Source organism: Mus musculus, chromosome 15 (genome assembly GCF_000001635.26).
Source record: "Mus musculus strain C57BL/6J chromosome 15, GRCm38.p6 C57BL/6J".
Lineage (NCBI taxonomy): Eukaryota > Metazoa > Chordata > Mammalia > Rodentia > Muridae > Mus > Mus musculus.
The window spans coordinates 103,450,694-103,469,286 of NC_000081.6; the positions used below are offsets into that span (position 1 = coordinate 103,450,694).

At 39.8% G+C, this 18,593-nt stretch overlaps 1 protein-coding gene and 1 long non-coding RNA gene across 6 annotated transcripts in view; both read left to right on the forward strand.

The window, feature by feature from the left end:
- Positions 1-485, forward strand: part of Gm52195 — a 40,545-nt gene extending 40,060 nt beyond the window's left edge. For all 4 annotated transcript variants that reach the window (XR_003951564.1, XR_003951565.1, XR_003951566.1 and 1 more), the window contains one exon: positions 298-485. This is a non-coding gene — a long non-coding RNA (predicted gene, 52195). The remainder of the gene's footprint in view (positions 1-297) is intronic.
- A 2,604-nt stretch (positions 486-3,089) lies between these two features.
- Nckap1l (NCK associated protein 1 like) overlaps positions 3,090-18,593 on the forward strand; it is a 49,078-nt gene continuing 33,574 nt past the window's right edge. The window contains exons 1-9 of one of the 2 annotated variants that reach the window (XM_006520255.3): positions 3,090-3,288; positions 4,278-4,388; positions 5,147-5,239; positions 9,492-9,548; positions 10,846-10,988; positions 11,809-11,899; positions 11,987-12,124; positions 13,673-13,721; positions 13,813-13,969. In XM_006520255.3, the coding sequence (XP_006520318.2) occupies positions 3,187-3,288; positions 4,278-4,388; positions 5,147-5,239; positions 9,492-9,548; positions 10,846-10,988; positions 11,809-11,899; positions 11,987-12,124; positions 13,673-13,721; positions 13,813-13,969 (941 nt within the window). In that variant the 5' untranslated portion in view covers positions 3,090-3,186. The remainder of the gene's footprint in view (positions 3,289-4,277; positions 4,389-5,146; positions 5,240-9,491; positions 9,549-10,845; positions 10,989-11,808; positions 11,900-11,986; positions 12,125-13,672; positions 13,722-13,812; positions 13,970-18,593) is intronic. The other variant, NM_153505.4, reaches the window with a different exon arrangement.

The window sequence follows — 18,593 nt, forward strand, 5'->3', positions numbered from 1 at the left end:
TGTTCTTTGTCTTAGTAGAAACGTCTAGTTTCTTTGGAAAGTAGTTACGTCAAAGAATGCTTTGCTGGGACACACAGGTGGAAGGATGTCTTGCTAAAGCAGACACATGGAAGAATGTTTTCTTGAAGCAGACACAGGTGAAAGGATGTTTGGTTATAGCAAACACGTGAAAGAATACAGGATGAAAGATTATAAATATGATCCCACAGACAGTGGGAGATGAGCACTGAGCATTGGTTTGGTTTGCTCCACTTTGCTAGTCTTCACTAACAACCTGTATTGGTTTACCTTACATAGCATTGTGTTCAACTTGTGATAAAGATGCTATTGGGAGAAACTCACACAGAAGTACCTGCAGCAGCTTGTCACTTCTGTGGCCTCACCTGAGGTTGATTGGTGACACTAGTGGCTTCTTCAGGATTGAACTACAGCTTCTGGTTCATGCCTGGTGTCTGCCTGGCTGGAGGATTAGTCTGCAGCTGCTGAGATGTATTTGGTGTTTGCTATGGGACTGAACTGCTGCCAAAGAAGATTGAGATAATACACCAAAGAACTATTGCTGAACAAGTCCATTTCCCCCATATCCTAATAACTTTTCTCTTCTACTACCTCTGCTGGGTGGTGAGCTAAAGGAAGGGTTGAACCCTTATTAAAAGTAGGCTACAAAAATTTTGTGCCTACAGTCTTTGCATACTATCTGAGTCTGGAGGTTTTCCTTCAGCGATTTTTGAATCCTTATAATATTACAGTGCGTACCACCATGCCTGGTTTTATGTGGTGCTGGGAATCAAGCCTAGAACTTCATATATGTTGGGCCAGAATTCTGTCAATCGAACCATAACCCTAGCCCTCAATAAGTTATTATAACCAGTAGATTTGCTGAATGGTTGCTGTATCTAAGAGGGGTTTTTGAACATGGGTATTTCTCAGATGTGTTCCCTGTGACATTTGCACCAAGACCTCCTTGGGTACCTGGAAATTCAGGTCCTACTATAGGTTATCAATCCAAATCTCTGAGAGCTGAAACTGATCTCAATTTGTTGTGTAACAGCTTCCTCTTAGAAATTTTTACATTCCACCTTGTATGGAAGCCCTTTAACCAGGAAGGTAAACAACTCAAAAGAACTTAGGGAAGTCCCTGAAACTGACTAGATTCACTAGGCCCCTCTCTTCCAGAATAAGCAATAAAAACTGAGAGTGCTTCTCAGAAGTGAGTGCCAATCTGCAAAGACTCTGATACTAGACCAGCTGTCTGGAAGAAGTAGAAACTAGCTGAATTGTCTGGAAGATGTTTAGACCAACTGAGGCACTTGGAGAGAACACTCTCCAACCAGTTGAGCTGCAAGCAAGCTGTGCAGGGTTCTCCAGGTTCCCAGCTTTGTGATCTGTTATCCATGTTTGGATGGACGTTGGTGAAGCAGCTGTCCTTGAGTCATTTCTTGTATTTCTATAAGTAACCCCTCACCCATATTCCTGTAAGTAACCCTAATAAAGCTCATGGTTCATTAACTTGGATTCTGGTGGTATCTGTACTTTGGAATGTTGTGGGTGTCCTATATTGGAGAAGAGTAGACATGTGTGTCGTGTTTCCCCAGGAAAAGTTTTGTTATACATTTTTTTTTTTTAACATACCTTTGTTACCATTGCTAAGTAGGATTGTTCTCAGACTTGAGGGCACACTGGAGTCACCCAGAGAACTTGTTGTAGGATAGCATGTGTTAGGGGCTGGAGAGATAGATGGCTTAGTGGTTGAGTACTTGATGCACTTCCAGAGAACCTAAGTTAGTAGTTTCACACCATCCACCTGTAACTTTAGCTCCAGGGTATCTGATGTTCTCTTCTGTCCTCCTTTGTCATGTGTTTGAGTGTACACACACACACACACACACACACATACACACACACACACACCTTGAAAACAAAAAAACAAAAACAAAACATGCCTGTTCTACCTTAAGATTTTGGGTTGAGGGTTGGAGAGATGGCTCAGTGGTTAAGAGCTCTGGACACTCTTAACAGAGGTCCTGAATTCAATTCCCAGAAACCATATGGTGGCTCATAATCATCTATATTATGATCTGGTGCCCTTTCCTGGCATGCAAGTATATATGCAGATGCACTCATACATTAACTAACTAACTAACTAACTAACTAACTAACTAACTAACTAATCTTAAAAAAAAAGATTTTGTGTTCAGCAGGTCTTGAGTGACGTCAAAGAATTTGTGTGTCTAGTAAGTTTCTTTTAAAATATTTTGTTTTATTGTTTATCAAACCTAACAAGTTTCCAAGTGCTGCTGCTACTGCTGGATCATGCTTACTGATTCACTGTACTAAATACTACAAAGGATATCAATATTAGATATCATACCTGTCATTAGGAAGGAACATATGATGTGGGTGGGAGAGAGAGAAAGCATATGCTTAAAAATATAACAAGGAAGCTAATCCCAGCACACTGGAGGTAGAAGTAGGAGATCAGAGGTTCAAGCTTATCTTCAACTACATAAGGAGATAGATTGAGTATAGCCTGGGGTTTACAAGACTTTCTCAACCCTTGCAACCATGTGATATATATATATATGTGTGTGTGCGTGTGTGAGAGAGAGAGAGTGTGTGTATGTATATATATGTTTATATATAAATATATTTATGTTTATAAATAAAATATAGTGAACATGTCATTGAATGGAATAGTTAGAAAGAGACCAGGGTCCTAAAGGATGCTGGGGCCTAAGGGTCAGTAGAAAATAACAGGCATTCTTGACCGGGATCTAAAAGGGTAAGTGTAGAGGTGAATGGGGCTGGTAGTAGATATTTGTTTGGTGTGTGCTTTGTCTGGGACATTTGGGGAGAGGGAAGGCCAGAACAGTTGGTACTGCATTGTGAGGAGCCGTGAAAGCCTGTTCTCTTCCTCAGCTTCCGCCCACTTCTTACTGAAGTACTGCACAACCAGAAAGAGGAAGTCTCCTCTGCTGAGGGTGCAAGAGGAAGCACAAGAGGGCTCTGAAGGCCTGTGAGCCATAGTGACTGCTATCCTCCATGAGCCAATTACAGAAGCAACCGGAAGCTCGGTGCACCAACCAGGGCGGGTCCTTTTACACAGAGGGTGTTGCCAGCCAGGCTGAGAATATTTGGGGCATTTGGGTCTTGTTATCCGGATGGTCCTCTCTCTCGGTGGCCATCATGTCTTTGACCTCTGCCTATCAGCTTAAATTAGCAGAGAAGCTCACGATCCTGAATGACCGAGGACAGGGAGTTCTCATCCGCATGTACAACATCAAGAAGGTAAGCAAGAAGACCCGTCTAGCAAATCATGGCAGGAACCTGGAGGCCTGCAGGCCCAATAGTCAAGCCATATCTTTTTCTCCATTGCTTTAAGTGGCTTTCAGCCACTTAGACGGTATGGTTCCCACAGTTTGGGGAGATAGAGGGAGGCTTCTTTTTAAGGCGTGTCCTTTCTAGGTATTATTCTTGCCTTTTTGAGAGCATCACCTTTCCCCTATGACTTAGGGTTGGGTGGGAAAGAGAATATTTGTGTTGTGAGTGATTTGATTAAGGGTCTGGGGTCTAGAATTTGGGGTTTACTTATTGTCAGTTTCTCTAGTTTTTGAGTTTTCAAGTTGTGTCTCTGGCAAAAATTGTGTTTGTGTGTGTATGTGTATGTTTGTGTGTAATTATTTCCTTAAAAGGGGAAACATTTAAGGAAGTGGTGTTTTCTAAGGTAGTTTGGGGCTGTGAATGCTGCGTGTGTGTGCTTAGGAGAGTAACTATGAAACTGGACAAAGATGATGCCAAAAGGTGAGCCAGCGACTGTAGAAGGCAGGATAAAGGTGGGTAATTGTGAGACTTTCCAGGAAGAGAAAGAAGGAACTTGTGGAAACGGACCTTTGTGCGTTTTGTAGTAAAGCACCAGGAATATGGTTTCTGTCATGTCGTTTGTAAAGTCTCTTGGGACCCAGAGCTTTATATAAAGTCCAACTTATGATCAGCCACTTTTCTCACTACTTCCGGCTTCAGAGGAGGGGTGGGGAAGCAGCTTCCTCTCTGTGTTAGAGCTAAGCCTCAGTTAAGACAAGATGCCAGGTTGTTAGCTCTTAGGAGTACTAGTTCACTGTCTGGAACGAACTTGGTTTTCAACTACCCTCATGCTTTTATAATAAAATTTCAGACTGCCATTTCCAAAAGAGATAGTGGGAGTGAATGATGCATCCAAAGGCTTGTATCTAAATGGAAAAATAGTACGGTAGTTTAATATTACTTTTTTTTATGTGTAGACCTGTTCAGATTCAAAATCCAAGCCACCTTTTTTACTGGAAAAGTCCATGGAATCATGTCTCAAGTACATCAACAAGAAGTTTCCCAACATAGATGTCCGAAATAGCACGGTGAGAACTTGGGTTCATTTCCTCCTTTCTGTAACATTATTCTTGCATGGCAGATTATTGCAGACTCTCCACTTTGTCTTGTCTTTAAGTGTAGCCACCTATAGTTTCCTAGACTCAGACTCGGGGCTTCAGGCATTGAGGGTCGTAAGCTCAGATGGGAGCCTCCCATGGTGAACTGGGGCACAGTCTTGCCAGCCAGGTTCATGAGGACACCTGGTACACAGAGAAGCATCTCCACCAACCTTGCCGGGCACATCTTTTACTGTAGCACTTGATCTACACTATGCTTCTTTGTTGCTGCATGCTATGCATCCAGTGGCATATCCTGTACTTCTGTATACAGCACAATACTCCTGTACTGTGTTATCCCTAGATTTCTCTCACTCTATTCATAGTATCTTTATACTCTGCTTCTTTTCCTATTGATTTATATAGCAAATGTCTTCACTGAAATGAAACTGAAAATCTCCTTTCAGCTAGTCTTCTGACTGTAGTTTGAATCACATCTGGCCATCCAATCCAGATAGAAAATTTCTGTTTAGAGACTGGAGAATGCTGGCGAGCTATTGATCCCACCCTAGCATGTTCACCCCTTAAAGAATGACTGGGTATTTAAATTTTCAATTCTAATGATTGTCTGGAGAGATAGCTCAGTGGTTAAGAATGATATTACTCTTAGTTTTTAGTTACTTGGAGCAGTTGCTTTTTTAATTTTATTTTTAATTTTACATGTCTTGTTTGATCTGTGTTTCTTTCAGCAACATTTAGGACCAGTGCATCGTGAAAAAGCTGAGATAATTAGATTCCTCACTAACTATTACCAGTCATTTGTGGATGTCATGGAATTTCGGGTGAGTCCTCTGTAGCCAGGGTTAACATGGGCTTCAGGGGCTGAGCCTTTTTAGTAGGTATTCATTTATGTTGCTTATTGTAGGTTCTTGAAAGAAAAGGATAAAGGCACTAGTATTCAAAAATGTCTAAGTTGTAGTGTTAATAAATGATATATGAAATACCCTATTTACCATATTACTTCAAGAAATATGTAAGTGGATATGGTCAGTGGCACGAATCTACAGTCCCAGCACCTAGGAGGTAGAGGCAAGGGAATCAGAAATTCAAAGTCAGCCTCAGCTACATATTGAGTTCTAGGCTAGCCTGGGTTACACAGAATCCTGTTTCAAAAACAATTAAAGAAAACAAAATATAAACTTATATCAGGTAGTATTAATACAGCCACTCTAAGCATTTAGAATGTTATATATCACATACCAAAATTAAATATATTTGGTGATGGATTATGGCTGACTTCTGTTTACTGAATCATAGTTTTCTCAATTAAAAAAAATGTATTTATGTATGTGTGTTGTGTGTGCACTTGCAGGCATGTGTATGCCAGGAAGTGGGTGTGAAGGTCACAGGATAACTTTTGGAGGTTGGTTCTCTCCTTTTAGGTCCTATTATTTCTGCTACTGTGTTTTGTAAACCAAGCTAGCTGGCTCATTAACGTTCCATGGAATCTGCTATCTCTGCCTCCCATCTTGCTGTAGGAGTGCTAGGATTACAGACATGTGCCACTACATCTGTGGGTTCAAGGGATAGAGCTTGGATCATCAGACTTGTGAGGCTAATGCGTTTACCCACAAGTGTTAACGGTGTGTATGGTATGTGTGCTCATGAGTGTGAGTGTGTATGTGTCATGGCATGTGCATGGAGGTCAGAGAACAAACTTCAGGACTTGGTTTTCTGTTTCCACCTTGTCTAGCCGTTTCCCTGGGCTCCTTTTTAGTTTTTATTGTAGTATACATACCATAAAATTTACTCTCAGTCATTTTAAGTATATGGTTCAGTGATATTAAATGTATTCATAATGCAGACCTGTCTTTTCATGTTGTAAAATTGAAATTTTCCACCCTTTAAACAATAGTTTCTCATTTCTCTTGTACTGTGGCCCTTGATGACAACCATTCTAGTTCCATTTTTATGACTTTTAAGTATGCTGTTTTGTGTAAGTGGTACCTTTTGTATTTTTGTGATTGGCCTGTATAACTTATTAGTATAGGTTAAGGTTCATCCATGTGTTAGGATATTGGAGAATTTCCTCCTTTTGAAGCCGGAAAATATTCCATCCTGTGGTTATATTCTATTTTGCTTCCCTATTTTTCCACCAGTGAACAGTTGGGTTGCCTCCATGTTTTAGCTGTTGTGACTAATGCAAAGATCTGGGTGTTCAACTGCCTTTCAGATCTTGATTTTAATTCTTTTTTGATATATGCATAAGTGGAACTGTTAGATTATTGGTAATTCTTTTTTAAAATTATTTATTATCATCATGTGTGTATGGTATGTGTGAATGTAAGTGTGCATGTGTCCTGTACATGGAGTCAGAGGGCAGCTTCAGGAGTTGGTTACTAACCTGCTTTCTTCTTTTTTTTTTCTGTAGTGGCTGTACCATTTAATTGACTATTAATAGTACACAAGGGATACAATTTATCAATATTCTGATATTCTGATTAATAACTGTTGTTTTCTGTTTTTGGGGTAGTGAGTATCAAACTTAAGATCTTACAAATACTAGCAAAGCTCTACCACTCAGCTATACCCTTGCCTCATTGTTATTGCAATTTATGTCCTGCTAATTGGTGATGCAGTGCATCTTTTATTTTTTTTTATTGGACATTTATATATCTTTTTGGAGAAACATCTCCTTCAACTTCTTTGTACATTTTTTTGAACCAGTTTTGTTTTGTTTTTGTTGTTGAGTGTTAAGAGGTCTAATTTGTAAACATTTTAAAATTTGAACTATCCAAAGCACGAGACACTTTTGGTCCTATGCATTTTGGTTCAGGGATAGTCAACTTGCATAATAAATGCTACTTTTTTTTCCTGGATCTCCTAATTGTCAATACTTTGCCATATTGCTTGTCACCCACTTTTCCTCCAAACCGTTTTCCTTATTTGCAGACATCATGACATTCCTTTCCCAAAATATTTTAGTATGCATCTGTTAAGGACAGGAATATGTTCTTATGTAATCCTAGTACAATTATCATGCTGAGGAAATGTAATATTCTCTGATATTATTGGCTAATGCAGAGCCCATATTTGCATTTTCTTATTATAATAATTCTTGCTTTGTCTTTCATGACCTTACCTTTAGAAGATTCCGTATATGTCTCAGTTTGGATTTGCCTTGTTCAAAGCTTTTGATAGCTATCGCACATAAGTGATATTTTGTTTGGATTTTAAAGCATAATTATTTACTGCTTTTTTGAAGTTAAGGAAACATTAAAAATCATTTCATAGAGCATTCTAAGGTGAAAATTGATAATGCCTTCATAACTGAAAATTTAATGGAGTAATTATTCTTCTAGAACTTGTCTAAAGGAAACAGAAGTCCAAGAATCTACTCTGTTGTATTGTTTTAATAGTATAAATGTGATAATTGATATAGCAAATAAAAATAGAGATTAAGTTAAAAGCTCATGATAACAAATACTAATCACATATATTTGCATTAGTTGGCATACAAAACATTTTTACATATTGTTTAATAATAAGAGAAAATTACAATACATATTAAGATATAGTTGGCCTTTAAAATGTATATTTACATAGATAGATATGCATATATAGAAGATTGGAATTTCTGAATGGTGGAATTATGAGTGTTTTAAAAAAAAACTGGAGATGAAAAGGGCAAGAGAGATGGATCAGTGGTTAAGAGCACTTGTTACTCTTTTAGAGGACCTGGGTTTGGTTTCTAGTATTTATAACTTCAGTTTCAGGCACCTGCACACACATGGTGCAATACATATGCTCAGGCACACACATATACACATTTTTTTTTAATTGGAAGGATGGTTTAGTGGGTAAATTTTTTACTATAAAGGTGTGAAGACCTGAGTTCAGACCCCCAGAACCCAGGTAAAGCCCATAGATACCATAGGGTATCTTTGCTCCTGGTGCTCCTATGGTGGGTTGGAGACAAAGACAGGACAATGCCTAGAGGCTTGGTGTATACAGCAGCCAGGTGTGGTGATTTATGCTTTTAATCTTAGCACAGACAGATCTCTGTAAGTTTGAGACCAGCTTGATCTACATTTTGAGTTCCAGACTAGTAGAGGCTATGTGGTGAGATTTTTGTCTCAAAAACAGCACCAACAAAACAAAACGCACAACAAAAACAAACAAACAAACAAACAAACAAAAACACAAAAAGCCAAGAAGCAGCCCCAAAGAAGTTGGAAGTTGAGGACTGACAACAAAGGAGGTCCCAGGCAACTGTTAAACTGGAGTCTAGAATGTCTAGAATGATGTCTATTTCCTAAAGATTCAGGGAAGTGGAGTCTGATCAACATGTATTATTTTGTGTTTTGAGATTCATCTATATCGTGTCATGCAATAGTGATTTACTATTTATTTTTGCTGAGGACCATTGTACTGTATGGATATGATAAAATTATTTATTTCCTGGTTGGTGGGTTGCTTCTGGATTTGAGCTAGTTTGTATAAATTGCCATTCAAGGTCAAGTACAAATCTTTGTAGGGATATGGTTTTCATTTCACTGGACCACATGGTAAGAATACATCTCATGTTTTTGAGATTTCCAATTTTTAAAATAACCGGTATACATTATGCATTTGTCTAGGATATAGTATGCTCGTTTGATATATGTACACAGTGTATTGTAATCAAATTAGGATAATTAGCATTTCTATGTTATAAACACTATCATGTCTTTGCATGGAGAACTTTCAAAATCTTTTGTTCTTTAGGAAAGAGTGTCAATTTTATTTTATTTGTTTTAAATGCCAAATTTTAAAAAGCTGTTTTATATCACCTTGTGGGGAAATGGGACCCAGGAACTGTAAATCAGGCATTATGTACATGATCATCAGTGCCTGTGCCTGTGGCCTGTGGCACCAGCAGGCAGTCTAACAGAGGCCACTGATGTTTGATAGATGGAATGTTTCCTCTTTTGAACACTGCCCTTCCTTAAGGTGGCTCCTCAGGGCCTCTGGGGAAGAAGTTACTTCATTCCCCAGCTTGGTAGCACACATCACTTTCTTCTTACTCATTTTCTTCTTTACTTCTCTCCTCAGGATCATGTATATGAACTTCTCAACACCATTGATGCCTGCCAGTGTCATTTTGATATTGTAAGAGCCTTTCTAATGTTTTTCTGTTGTAGAAGAAAATTAAGGAAAAGGCCAGGTATAAACTGAGACAAGGGAGAGTGGGGCAGAGTTTCACTTGTTTCTTCTCAGGGCTATAGTTCTTTTATTTTTAATTAAAATATGTATTTATTTATTGTATGTATGTGGGTGGGGTGGTGCATGTATTCATGTGCTATAGCACATATGTGGAAATTAGAGGATAACTTGTGGGAATAAGTTCTCTCTTTCTACCATGTGGGTTCCAGAGGTCAGACTTAGGTAGTTAGGCTTAGCAACAAGTGCTTTTTACCACCTAGGTACTGTAATTCTTTTTTAAAATGTGCTAAGGTTAAATGCTGTTAAATAGCAAGCAGATCATCAATGTGATTTAAATAACACAAAATCACACAGCAGTATTTTCATTTCATATCCTTAAATCCTCTAGGAGTACCTTATTCCCTAGTTTCTTTGTATCATTTCTTTGTTAATTTTTGGTACTGGACTTTGAAACTAGGGCCTAGTATATTCAGGTAAGAGATCTACCATTTACTTAGATTCCTAGTTGTATTTTTAACACTTCCTCTCTTTATCTCTTACATTCCTCCCTTCTTCCTTATTCTTTTGGTTTTGTAAGACAAAGTTTATCTATATAGCCCTGGCTGTCATGGAACTTGCTCTGAGGACCAGACTGGCTTCTAACTCAGAAATTCACCTGCCTTTGTCTCCTGAGTTATCAATTTAAGGGTGTGTGATACTATGCCTGGCTAAACTTTTTTATTTTGTGACAGGATCTCACGAAGGTGTCCAAGCTGGCCTTAAACTTACTCTGTAGTCTGGTTTTTTTTTTTTTTTTTTTTTTTTTTTTTTCTTTCCGAGACAGGGTTTCTCTGTGTAGCCCTCGCTATCCTGGAACTCACTTTGTAGACCAGGCTGGCCTCGAACTCAGAAGTCTGCCTGCCTCTGCCTCCCGAGTGCTGGGATTAAAGGCATGCGCCACCACACCCGGCTTACTCTGTAGTCTGAACTAGCCTTGAATTTGTAATTTTCCTGCCTCAGTCCCCTGAGTAGCTGTGATCAGGGCTAGTGTCAGAAGCTAGTGTCAATGTACCAGGCTCTCCTACATCTTGAGCTCATATTTAGCTCCTAACCTTTTTTCAATTTTCTTCTGAAAACTAACACTGTTGGTTCCCACTTTTAGTAGACATTGAGTCTGTTTAGAGCTGTAGTGGTTGGAGAAGCTGGAGTGGACCAGGTTAATTAACCATACCCACCTTGGGATTCCTATGTATTTTCCTTGTAGAATCTCAACTTTGACTTCACTCGGAGCTACCTGGACTTAATTGTGACGTACACCTCAGTCATTTTACTCCTGTCACGGATTGAGGACCGCAGGATACTCATTGGCATGTACAACTGTGCCCATGAGATGCTGCATGGGCACAGGTGAGTTAGGAGGGGGTTAGGAATTTCATGTGCTGTAGGGAGTACGTGGAGACAAAGGAACTTGATTTCTCATAGGAGAGCCTATAATCCATGTGGTATCCCAGGCAAAATAAGATACACTTTCACATATAGTTGACTATTGAATCTCTGCCAGTGGATTATCCACTCTGTATTATCTTTGACCTATTTATAATCCTGGACTGGCTTCCACTTTGCTTTTCAGGTTATAAAAGGCAAAGACAATTCTTTTTAGTATTTAGGACTAATACCAGTAAGGTTAAGCCACTAGAGGTAAAAATGTAAGATAATACACATTAAGGATAATTGGAAGCCAAATAGAAATAGATGTTGGATTATATGTAATTCTGGTCTCCATTCATTAATGCAATGTGAGCATTTAAAGGGTGAAAAATGAAGACTGGGAAGATGAGAGTGAGTTATAACACAGTGTCCTGTGTGTGTGATAGGCATTCCCAATTATGTCTACATGGGTGTGTTGGCACAAGCTTTAGGTAACAGATAAGCTTTGAATTTGTTAGAGATATAGGTGCAGGCATATTTGATATAGATTAGCAAATGCAAAAAAATCCAGCCCTGTCTGGGATGCCTACAAGAAAGAAACTATCATGGACTTGTCTAAAAGGATGTGGCTATTTCTAACCAAAGCTCGGTATGTCTACAGTTGGGCATCAGTATATGTAATTCATAGGTCATCTTTGTAAGGGGTAGGTAATGCCAGCCTATGTACACATATGCATTATCTTCAACATAACCTATGTATGGAACGATCCATAATTCCTCCTCTTCTGCTTTCCTCCAGTGACCCCAGTTTTGCTCGCCTGGGCCAGATGGTATTAGAGTATGACCATCCTCTGAAGAAGCTGACAGAAGAATTTGGACCTCACACAAAGGCAAGTTCCCTGAGAGACAGGAGACTCATCCAGGCAGAAGCATTCATATTCATCTCTGACATTAGGAATTTTTGCCTTTCCCCACAGGCTGTGAGTGGAGCCCTGCTCTCTCTGCACTTCCTCTTTGTTCGGAGGAACCAGGGAGCTGAGCAGTGGCGCAGCGCCCAGCTTCTAAGCCTCATCAGCAGCCCCCCGGCCATGATTAACCCTGCTAATTCAGACACAGTGAGTTCCTCTTTCTTTCTGTTAGGAGAAACGTTCTCTGCCAAGGCCTTCTCTCTGGAAGGTGCTTCTTTTGGGAAACATCAGCCCCCAGGTTGTTTTAGCATTCTTCTCTGCCTAGGTCCTGCCTCCTAATGTTGAGCTTCTGATTGGATCAGGATTAGTTTGTATTTGAATTAACAAAGGATGAAACCAAGTCAGTAGGGTGTGGTAGCATGTATGCTTATGACCCTTTCACTTGGAAGACTAAGGCAAGAGGACTGTCATGTGTCCACAGCCAGTCCTGCTTACATAGCACGTAGGAGGCCAGCCAAGGCTATAGTAAGACTTTGACTCAAAACCCAAACAAAAAGAGAAATGGAGTCATTAGGCATATGTAGGAATTTACATTAGGAGCCAGTTAACTAATAAATATTGATATTCAGACATGACGGGATTGACACCTTCCCTCGAAGAATTTATAGTCCTGAAATTAAGATATGTCATAAGAAATGCAACGGATGGCAGAGCATAGTGGTACATTCCTGTGTTTTCAGCACTTGGCAGACAGAAGTGGGAGAATTGCCACACGTTTGAGTCCAGTCTGGACTATATAGCAAGAACTTGTCTCAAAAGACCAAAACCAATAAAATATGTGAGGGAGAAGTAAGGGCTGGGGGTTATTGCTATGCATTTGTGAGGACCTGAGTTCAGATTCCTACCAATTGTAGAAAGCTGGACACTGTGTCATGTGTCTGTAATCAGCACCAGAGAGTGAAGACAGGCTTAATGTCGGAGCTCTGGGTTCAGTGAGAGACTCTGCCTCAGAAATAAAAAGTGGAGAGTGATTGAGGAATGCAGGTGATGCCCAGCTCTGATTTCTACATAAATATGTATGAATATGTACACACATAGATGTGTACACATGTGAACATGTAATCACAGGAATGTGTACATGCATGGATGTGTACACAGAGTTCATTGATAAGTTCCAAATGAATGTTCACACTTTAAATGTGATTAAAGAACACAATAGAGGAAGAAATTATGAGATTTTGGGTTGAAACTTTTTGAAAGTATTTAAGTGTTGATGAGGTGTTATGTTATACATTTATTCATTCTTCCAGGCCAACCTTGTTCTTTTTCTCAACTATGTCCTTTGCCCCTCAATCTCCTTACAGTGCCTCATTTCTTTCATGGTAGTCTTCCCAGCTGTTGTCTCATGAAAGTGTCTTAATCCAGTCTGGTAAAAGAAATGTTATTTTTGTTGTTTTTAGTGCTGGGGATTTTACCCTGAGCCTTGTGCATGCTAGGCATGAGTTCTCCCCCCTGTCTTTTATTTAATTTTTATTACACTTTTATTTATTTATTTTGTATTGAATGTGGGTGGAGCACAAGTTCGGGAGTCAGAGGACAACTTTCAGTCAGTTCTGTCCCTTCACCATGTGGGTTCTGGATATTAAACTCAGGTTGCAAGCAGGTTCATTTACCTGTTGAGTCATCTTGCTGGCTCTGTCATTTCTTTAGAAGTCCTAAGCAGCTACTTGACCTTCTCTGCCTGTCTTCTTATAGATGGCCTGTGAGTATCTGTCCGTGGAAGTGATGGAGCGATGGATCATAAGTAAGTTGTAGGAGCACCTGGGGAAGGGCATGGCAGCATTCCCAGGAGTGCACTGCCTAAAAGCCTTCTTTTTGTTCTTACCAACCTACAGTTGGGTTTCTTCTTTGCCATGGGTGCCTCAACTCCAACAGCCAGTGCCAGAAGCTGTGGAAGCTGTGTCTGGAGGGTTCCCTGTACATCACGCTCATCCGGGAAGATGTGCTGCAAGTGCACAAGGTCACCGAGGACCTGTTCAGCAGTTTGAAAGGGTGAGTGGATCTTTTGGGAGTGATAGCTCATCAATATCCCTTTCCCCAAAGTATCAGTGGTAGGGATTAATTCTAACTTTGAAATATTTATCAGACACCTACTCTTGGTTGGTGCCTCACTGGGTTTTCGAGAGAGATTACTAAGATATTGTGAGGCCAGACTGCCTAGTTTTGATTCAAGCTGAGCCACTTACTAGCTAGATGACCCTGGGTAGGTTACCTAACTTCTCCATGCCATTGGATCAATTTCTTTATCTGTAAACTATAGATAAAGTAGTACCTCCCTTCTGATTGTGATGGTGTACCCCTATAAGCCCAGCACTCAGGTAGGTGGAGGCAGGAAGACCAGGAGTTCAAGGTCAGCTTTAGCTTGTTCCACAGTGAGTTCCAGGCCAGTCTGGGTTTCACAAAACCCTGTCTCAAAACCAAAACAAAATCAAGTAGGCACAGACAAAACACCAAACCAAACCAAAATGAAAATGTATGAAAATGTATCTCTCTATGACCTCATACTGTTCTGAAGAGTTCAGGTATGTAAAATATTTGGGAAAATGTCTGGTACATTGTATCATGCACCTGATTTTTTTTTTTAAATGTATTAAACTGAGTTTGGTGGCACATACCAGTAATCCCAGCACTTAGCATAGAGTCTAAGGCAGGAGGATCAATGTGGGCTACACGGTGCTACCTTATTAAAATAAAGAGTAGCAGATGCTGAATTATTCAGAAAAGCGTAACCTTTTCTTTTCTGTTTTAACTGTGCTTTCCCTAACATTTTGGGCTTCCTTACTCTTTCCCTGAAGTTTACTCTCATTCCTTTTGCTTTGAGGTTGCTTGCCTACCATGTATCTGATTTCTGTTCTAATTCAAGTGGTGTGACTTTCTCTCTTCCTCTTATTGTCTTCCTCCCTGTAGCTTCTGAGAATTACCACTTGCTGATCTTAGTTCTTGTGCTTGTGTAAAAGGAAAGTTTACAAGATTTTGGAAAACAGGCAAACTGTTATTGAGTAGGGGGTTGAAAGTGTTGTGTAAGCAGGAAGGGCATTAAAGGTATTTGCACTGGCTTTTCAGGTTCTAAAAAAAGGGGGGAGGGAGAGATAGGCAGACATGACTTAAACAGTTGTAGCCAAAAAACCTCAGCTCTCCTCTATCCCCTTCCCCCTCCCCCACTTCTCTCTTATTTTTGAAGACAGGGGTTTCTTTTTTTTCTTTTTTTTTTTTTGTGTGTGTGTGTGTGTGTTTTCATGGTGCACATGTGGAGGTCAGAGGATAACTTTTTTTTTTAAGATTTATTTATTTATTATATGTAAGTACACTGTAGTTGTCTTCAGACACACTAGAAGAGGGCGTCAGATCTCATTACGGATGGTTGTGAGCCACCATGTGGTTGCTGGGATTTGAACTCAGGACCTTCGGAAGAGCAGTCAGTGCTCTTAACCGCTGAGCCATCTCACCAGCCCCTGAAGACAGGGGTTTCTTTGTGGCACTGGATGTCCTGGAACTCACTGTGTAGACCAAGCTAACCTCAAACTCATGCCTCCTAAACGCTGGGGTTAAAGGGTGTTTGCCACCACACCTACCTTGAAGTTCATAGCTTTTGAGGCAAAAGAACATATGCTCAAAGGTTCAAGTTGGACAGCTTGGGTTACAAAGGTGGGGGTGTGAAAGCTGGTTTTGGAGCAGTGAATTGGGATATCATAAGCTCTGCCTTAGAGTTTGAATTTGTGCTCAAGAGGATCAGGAGTCATTGAATGAATTCAAACGAGGCAGTTGAAAGGATCAGATTTGCATTTTAGAGAAGATTACTGCTCCAGGGGAAAAAGATTAGATGGGCAAAGCTAAAGGCAGGGATTAATTTAGTAAATTAGGAAAAATTGAGGATGTCAAGATCTCTGGAATGGCATCTGGTATTCCTTAGGGTAGAGGCATGAGTGCTACAGTAAGTGTGGGGAAAAACTGTGATTTAAATTCTTATTTTTAGACTTAGTTTATTTTTATTTTGTGTGTATGAATATTTTGTTTGCATATGTGCCTGTGTACCATGTGTGTGCAGTGCCCATGGAGGCCAGAAGAGAGTGTTGGATCCTCTGAAACTGGAGTTGGAGATGGTCATGAGCCTCTATATGGAGGCTAGAACCCCAAACCAGATCCTTTGCAAGAGCAGCAAGTGCTCTTAACTGTTGATCCCTGTGGATTTAGTTTTGAATAAACTGAACTGGAAATGTCTGTAGGACATGCAGGCTAGGTATGTCAAGCCTCCTGCTGTGTGATTCAGTAACTAGATATATTATCTGGACAAGATGACAACTGTCAACATGCTAGTCAAAGCCCTGAGAACATGTATGACTGTTAAAGAAGAAGAGCAGGGACCAACCTTTTGAGAACATTGATAGTTAAGGGCCAGTGAAAGCAGGAAAGCCCATGATGGACATTGAGGAGAAAAGTTAAGCCAGTGAAAGAAACCATGGCAAGAAGGAAGAACTTGTTACCATATGCCAGACAATGTGACGAGAACAAACAAAATGAGGGTTGGAGACGTTCACTGGCTTTGGCTACAGAGGTCATCTTTGTGTCCTGAGAACAGCCTCAATTGACTGGTGAGGATGAAAGCTGATTTTGATGGGCTGAGGAGTAAATGGGAGGTAGTCACTGTGAAGGGAGAATGAGTTCCAAGAAGAAGGAGGAAGGTATGGAATTGAGGGAGAGGTCAGATTACCTACGTTTATTTCTGGTGGCAATTACAACAGTTGGAAATGTGAAAGAAATGAAGCCTCACCTCCCAGAATGGTTTGATGTGATGTGTGTTCCCCAGATGTGTGCGTATGCACACATGTGTGTACAAATAAAGAAGTATGTATGTGTTTTCAATCTTATGTAAGAAGTTATAGAAAAGTATTGGCTCTACATCCCACATTATATCCTCAGATCATATTTATTTATTACTATATTTTAGATATCTTTAAATATCAGTTTATAGAAATGTTTTCTCTTTTTTTATTGTTTGTTTTGATGTTTGTTGTTTTGAGACAGGTGTGGCTTTGTAGCTCAGTCTAGCCTCAAACTTGTTGCAATCCTCCTGCCTCAGTCTCTGAATGTTAAGATTCAAGCATCCTGGCTGAGACTTTTTTTTTTTTAACAGTTGAGGGGTTGGAGAGATGACTCAGTAGTTAAGAGCACTGGTTGCTCTTCTAGAGGACCTTGGTTTGATTCTCAGAACCTATATAGTATGTCAAAACCATCTGTAACTCCAGTTCCATGGTTTCTGACTCTTATTCTGGTCTTCTTGGGTACTACACACACATTCAGAATACAGATGTACATGTAGGCAGAACACCCCCCAAAATAAAAATAAGTAAAAACAATTGAACAAAATTTCATTGTGTTTTAAACATAATTTATACACCCCACACACTTTTTAAGATAGGGTCTCACTGTGAATTTCTGGTGGGCCTGAAACTCCCTTTGTAGATCAGTCTGGCATTGAACTCACAGAAATCTGCCTGCCTTTGCCTCCTAAGTCCTGGAATTAAAGGCATGTGTCACATAGGGTGTGAATTTTCTGTAAATTTTTTTTTAATTAGGTATTTTCCTCATTTACATTCTGTAAATTTTTAAAAATTAAATATAGTTTTGTGTATATGTGCATGTGACATATGTTTATATGATGGATGTGGGCCTATAATGTATATGTGTGGATATTTATGTGTGTGTATGTGCATATAATGTATATATATGTATATGATATATGCTTGTGTGCATATATGTGTGTGTGCATATGATGTGTGTGTAGTACATGCATGCGTGTGTATGTGTGTGTGTGTGTGTGTGTGTGTGTGTGTAGGGGGCTTGCACAATGGAGGTCAGAAGACAACTTTGTGGAGTCTGCTTTCTCCTGCTACCTTTACCTGTGCTCCAGTGTGGATCAGAGGTCACCAAGATTGAACAGTAGGCTTGTGCACTCCATAATTTGCTGTTGATGGACAATTGAACTGTTTTCATTTGAAAAGATCATGTTAAACAATTTTTTTTTTGAGTTGGGGTCTTTCTATGTAGTCCTGGGTATTCTGGAACTTGCTGTATAGATTAGGCTGGCCTCAATCCCCTGCTTCAGCCTCCTAAGGTAAACAAATGCTTTAGAGAATATTTATTAACATATAGTCAAATGTTTCTGTAGGGTAAGTTCTCAGATGTGGAGGGTGATGCACTTCAAATTTTCTTTCTCTCCTCTGACCCCCAAGCTAGGGATCAAACCCAGGGTTTTGATCATGCTAGGCTGTAGCATCTCTGAGCTATATCCCTAGCCTATACATCCCTCCAGCCTATATATACATATTTTTTAAAAATATTTTTTATTAGGTATTTTCCTCATTTACATTTCCAATGCTATCCCAAAAGTCCCCCATACCCTCCCCCCACTCCTCTACCCACCTACTCCCACTTTTTGGCCCTGTCGTTCCCCTGTACTGGGGCATATAAAGTTTGCAAGTCCAATGCAGCCTATATTTTAATAGTAGATTTTTACCAAATTTTGTCCCCCTCCTGATTGTCTTATTCACAATATACTAAGGTAGAAAAGATACTAGAGGTAGAAAGCTTGCTAGCATGTGCAAGACCCTGTAGTGTA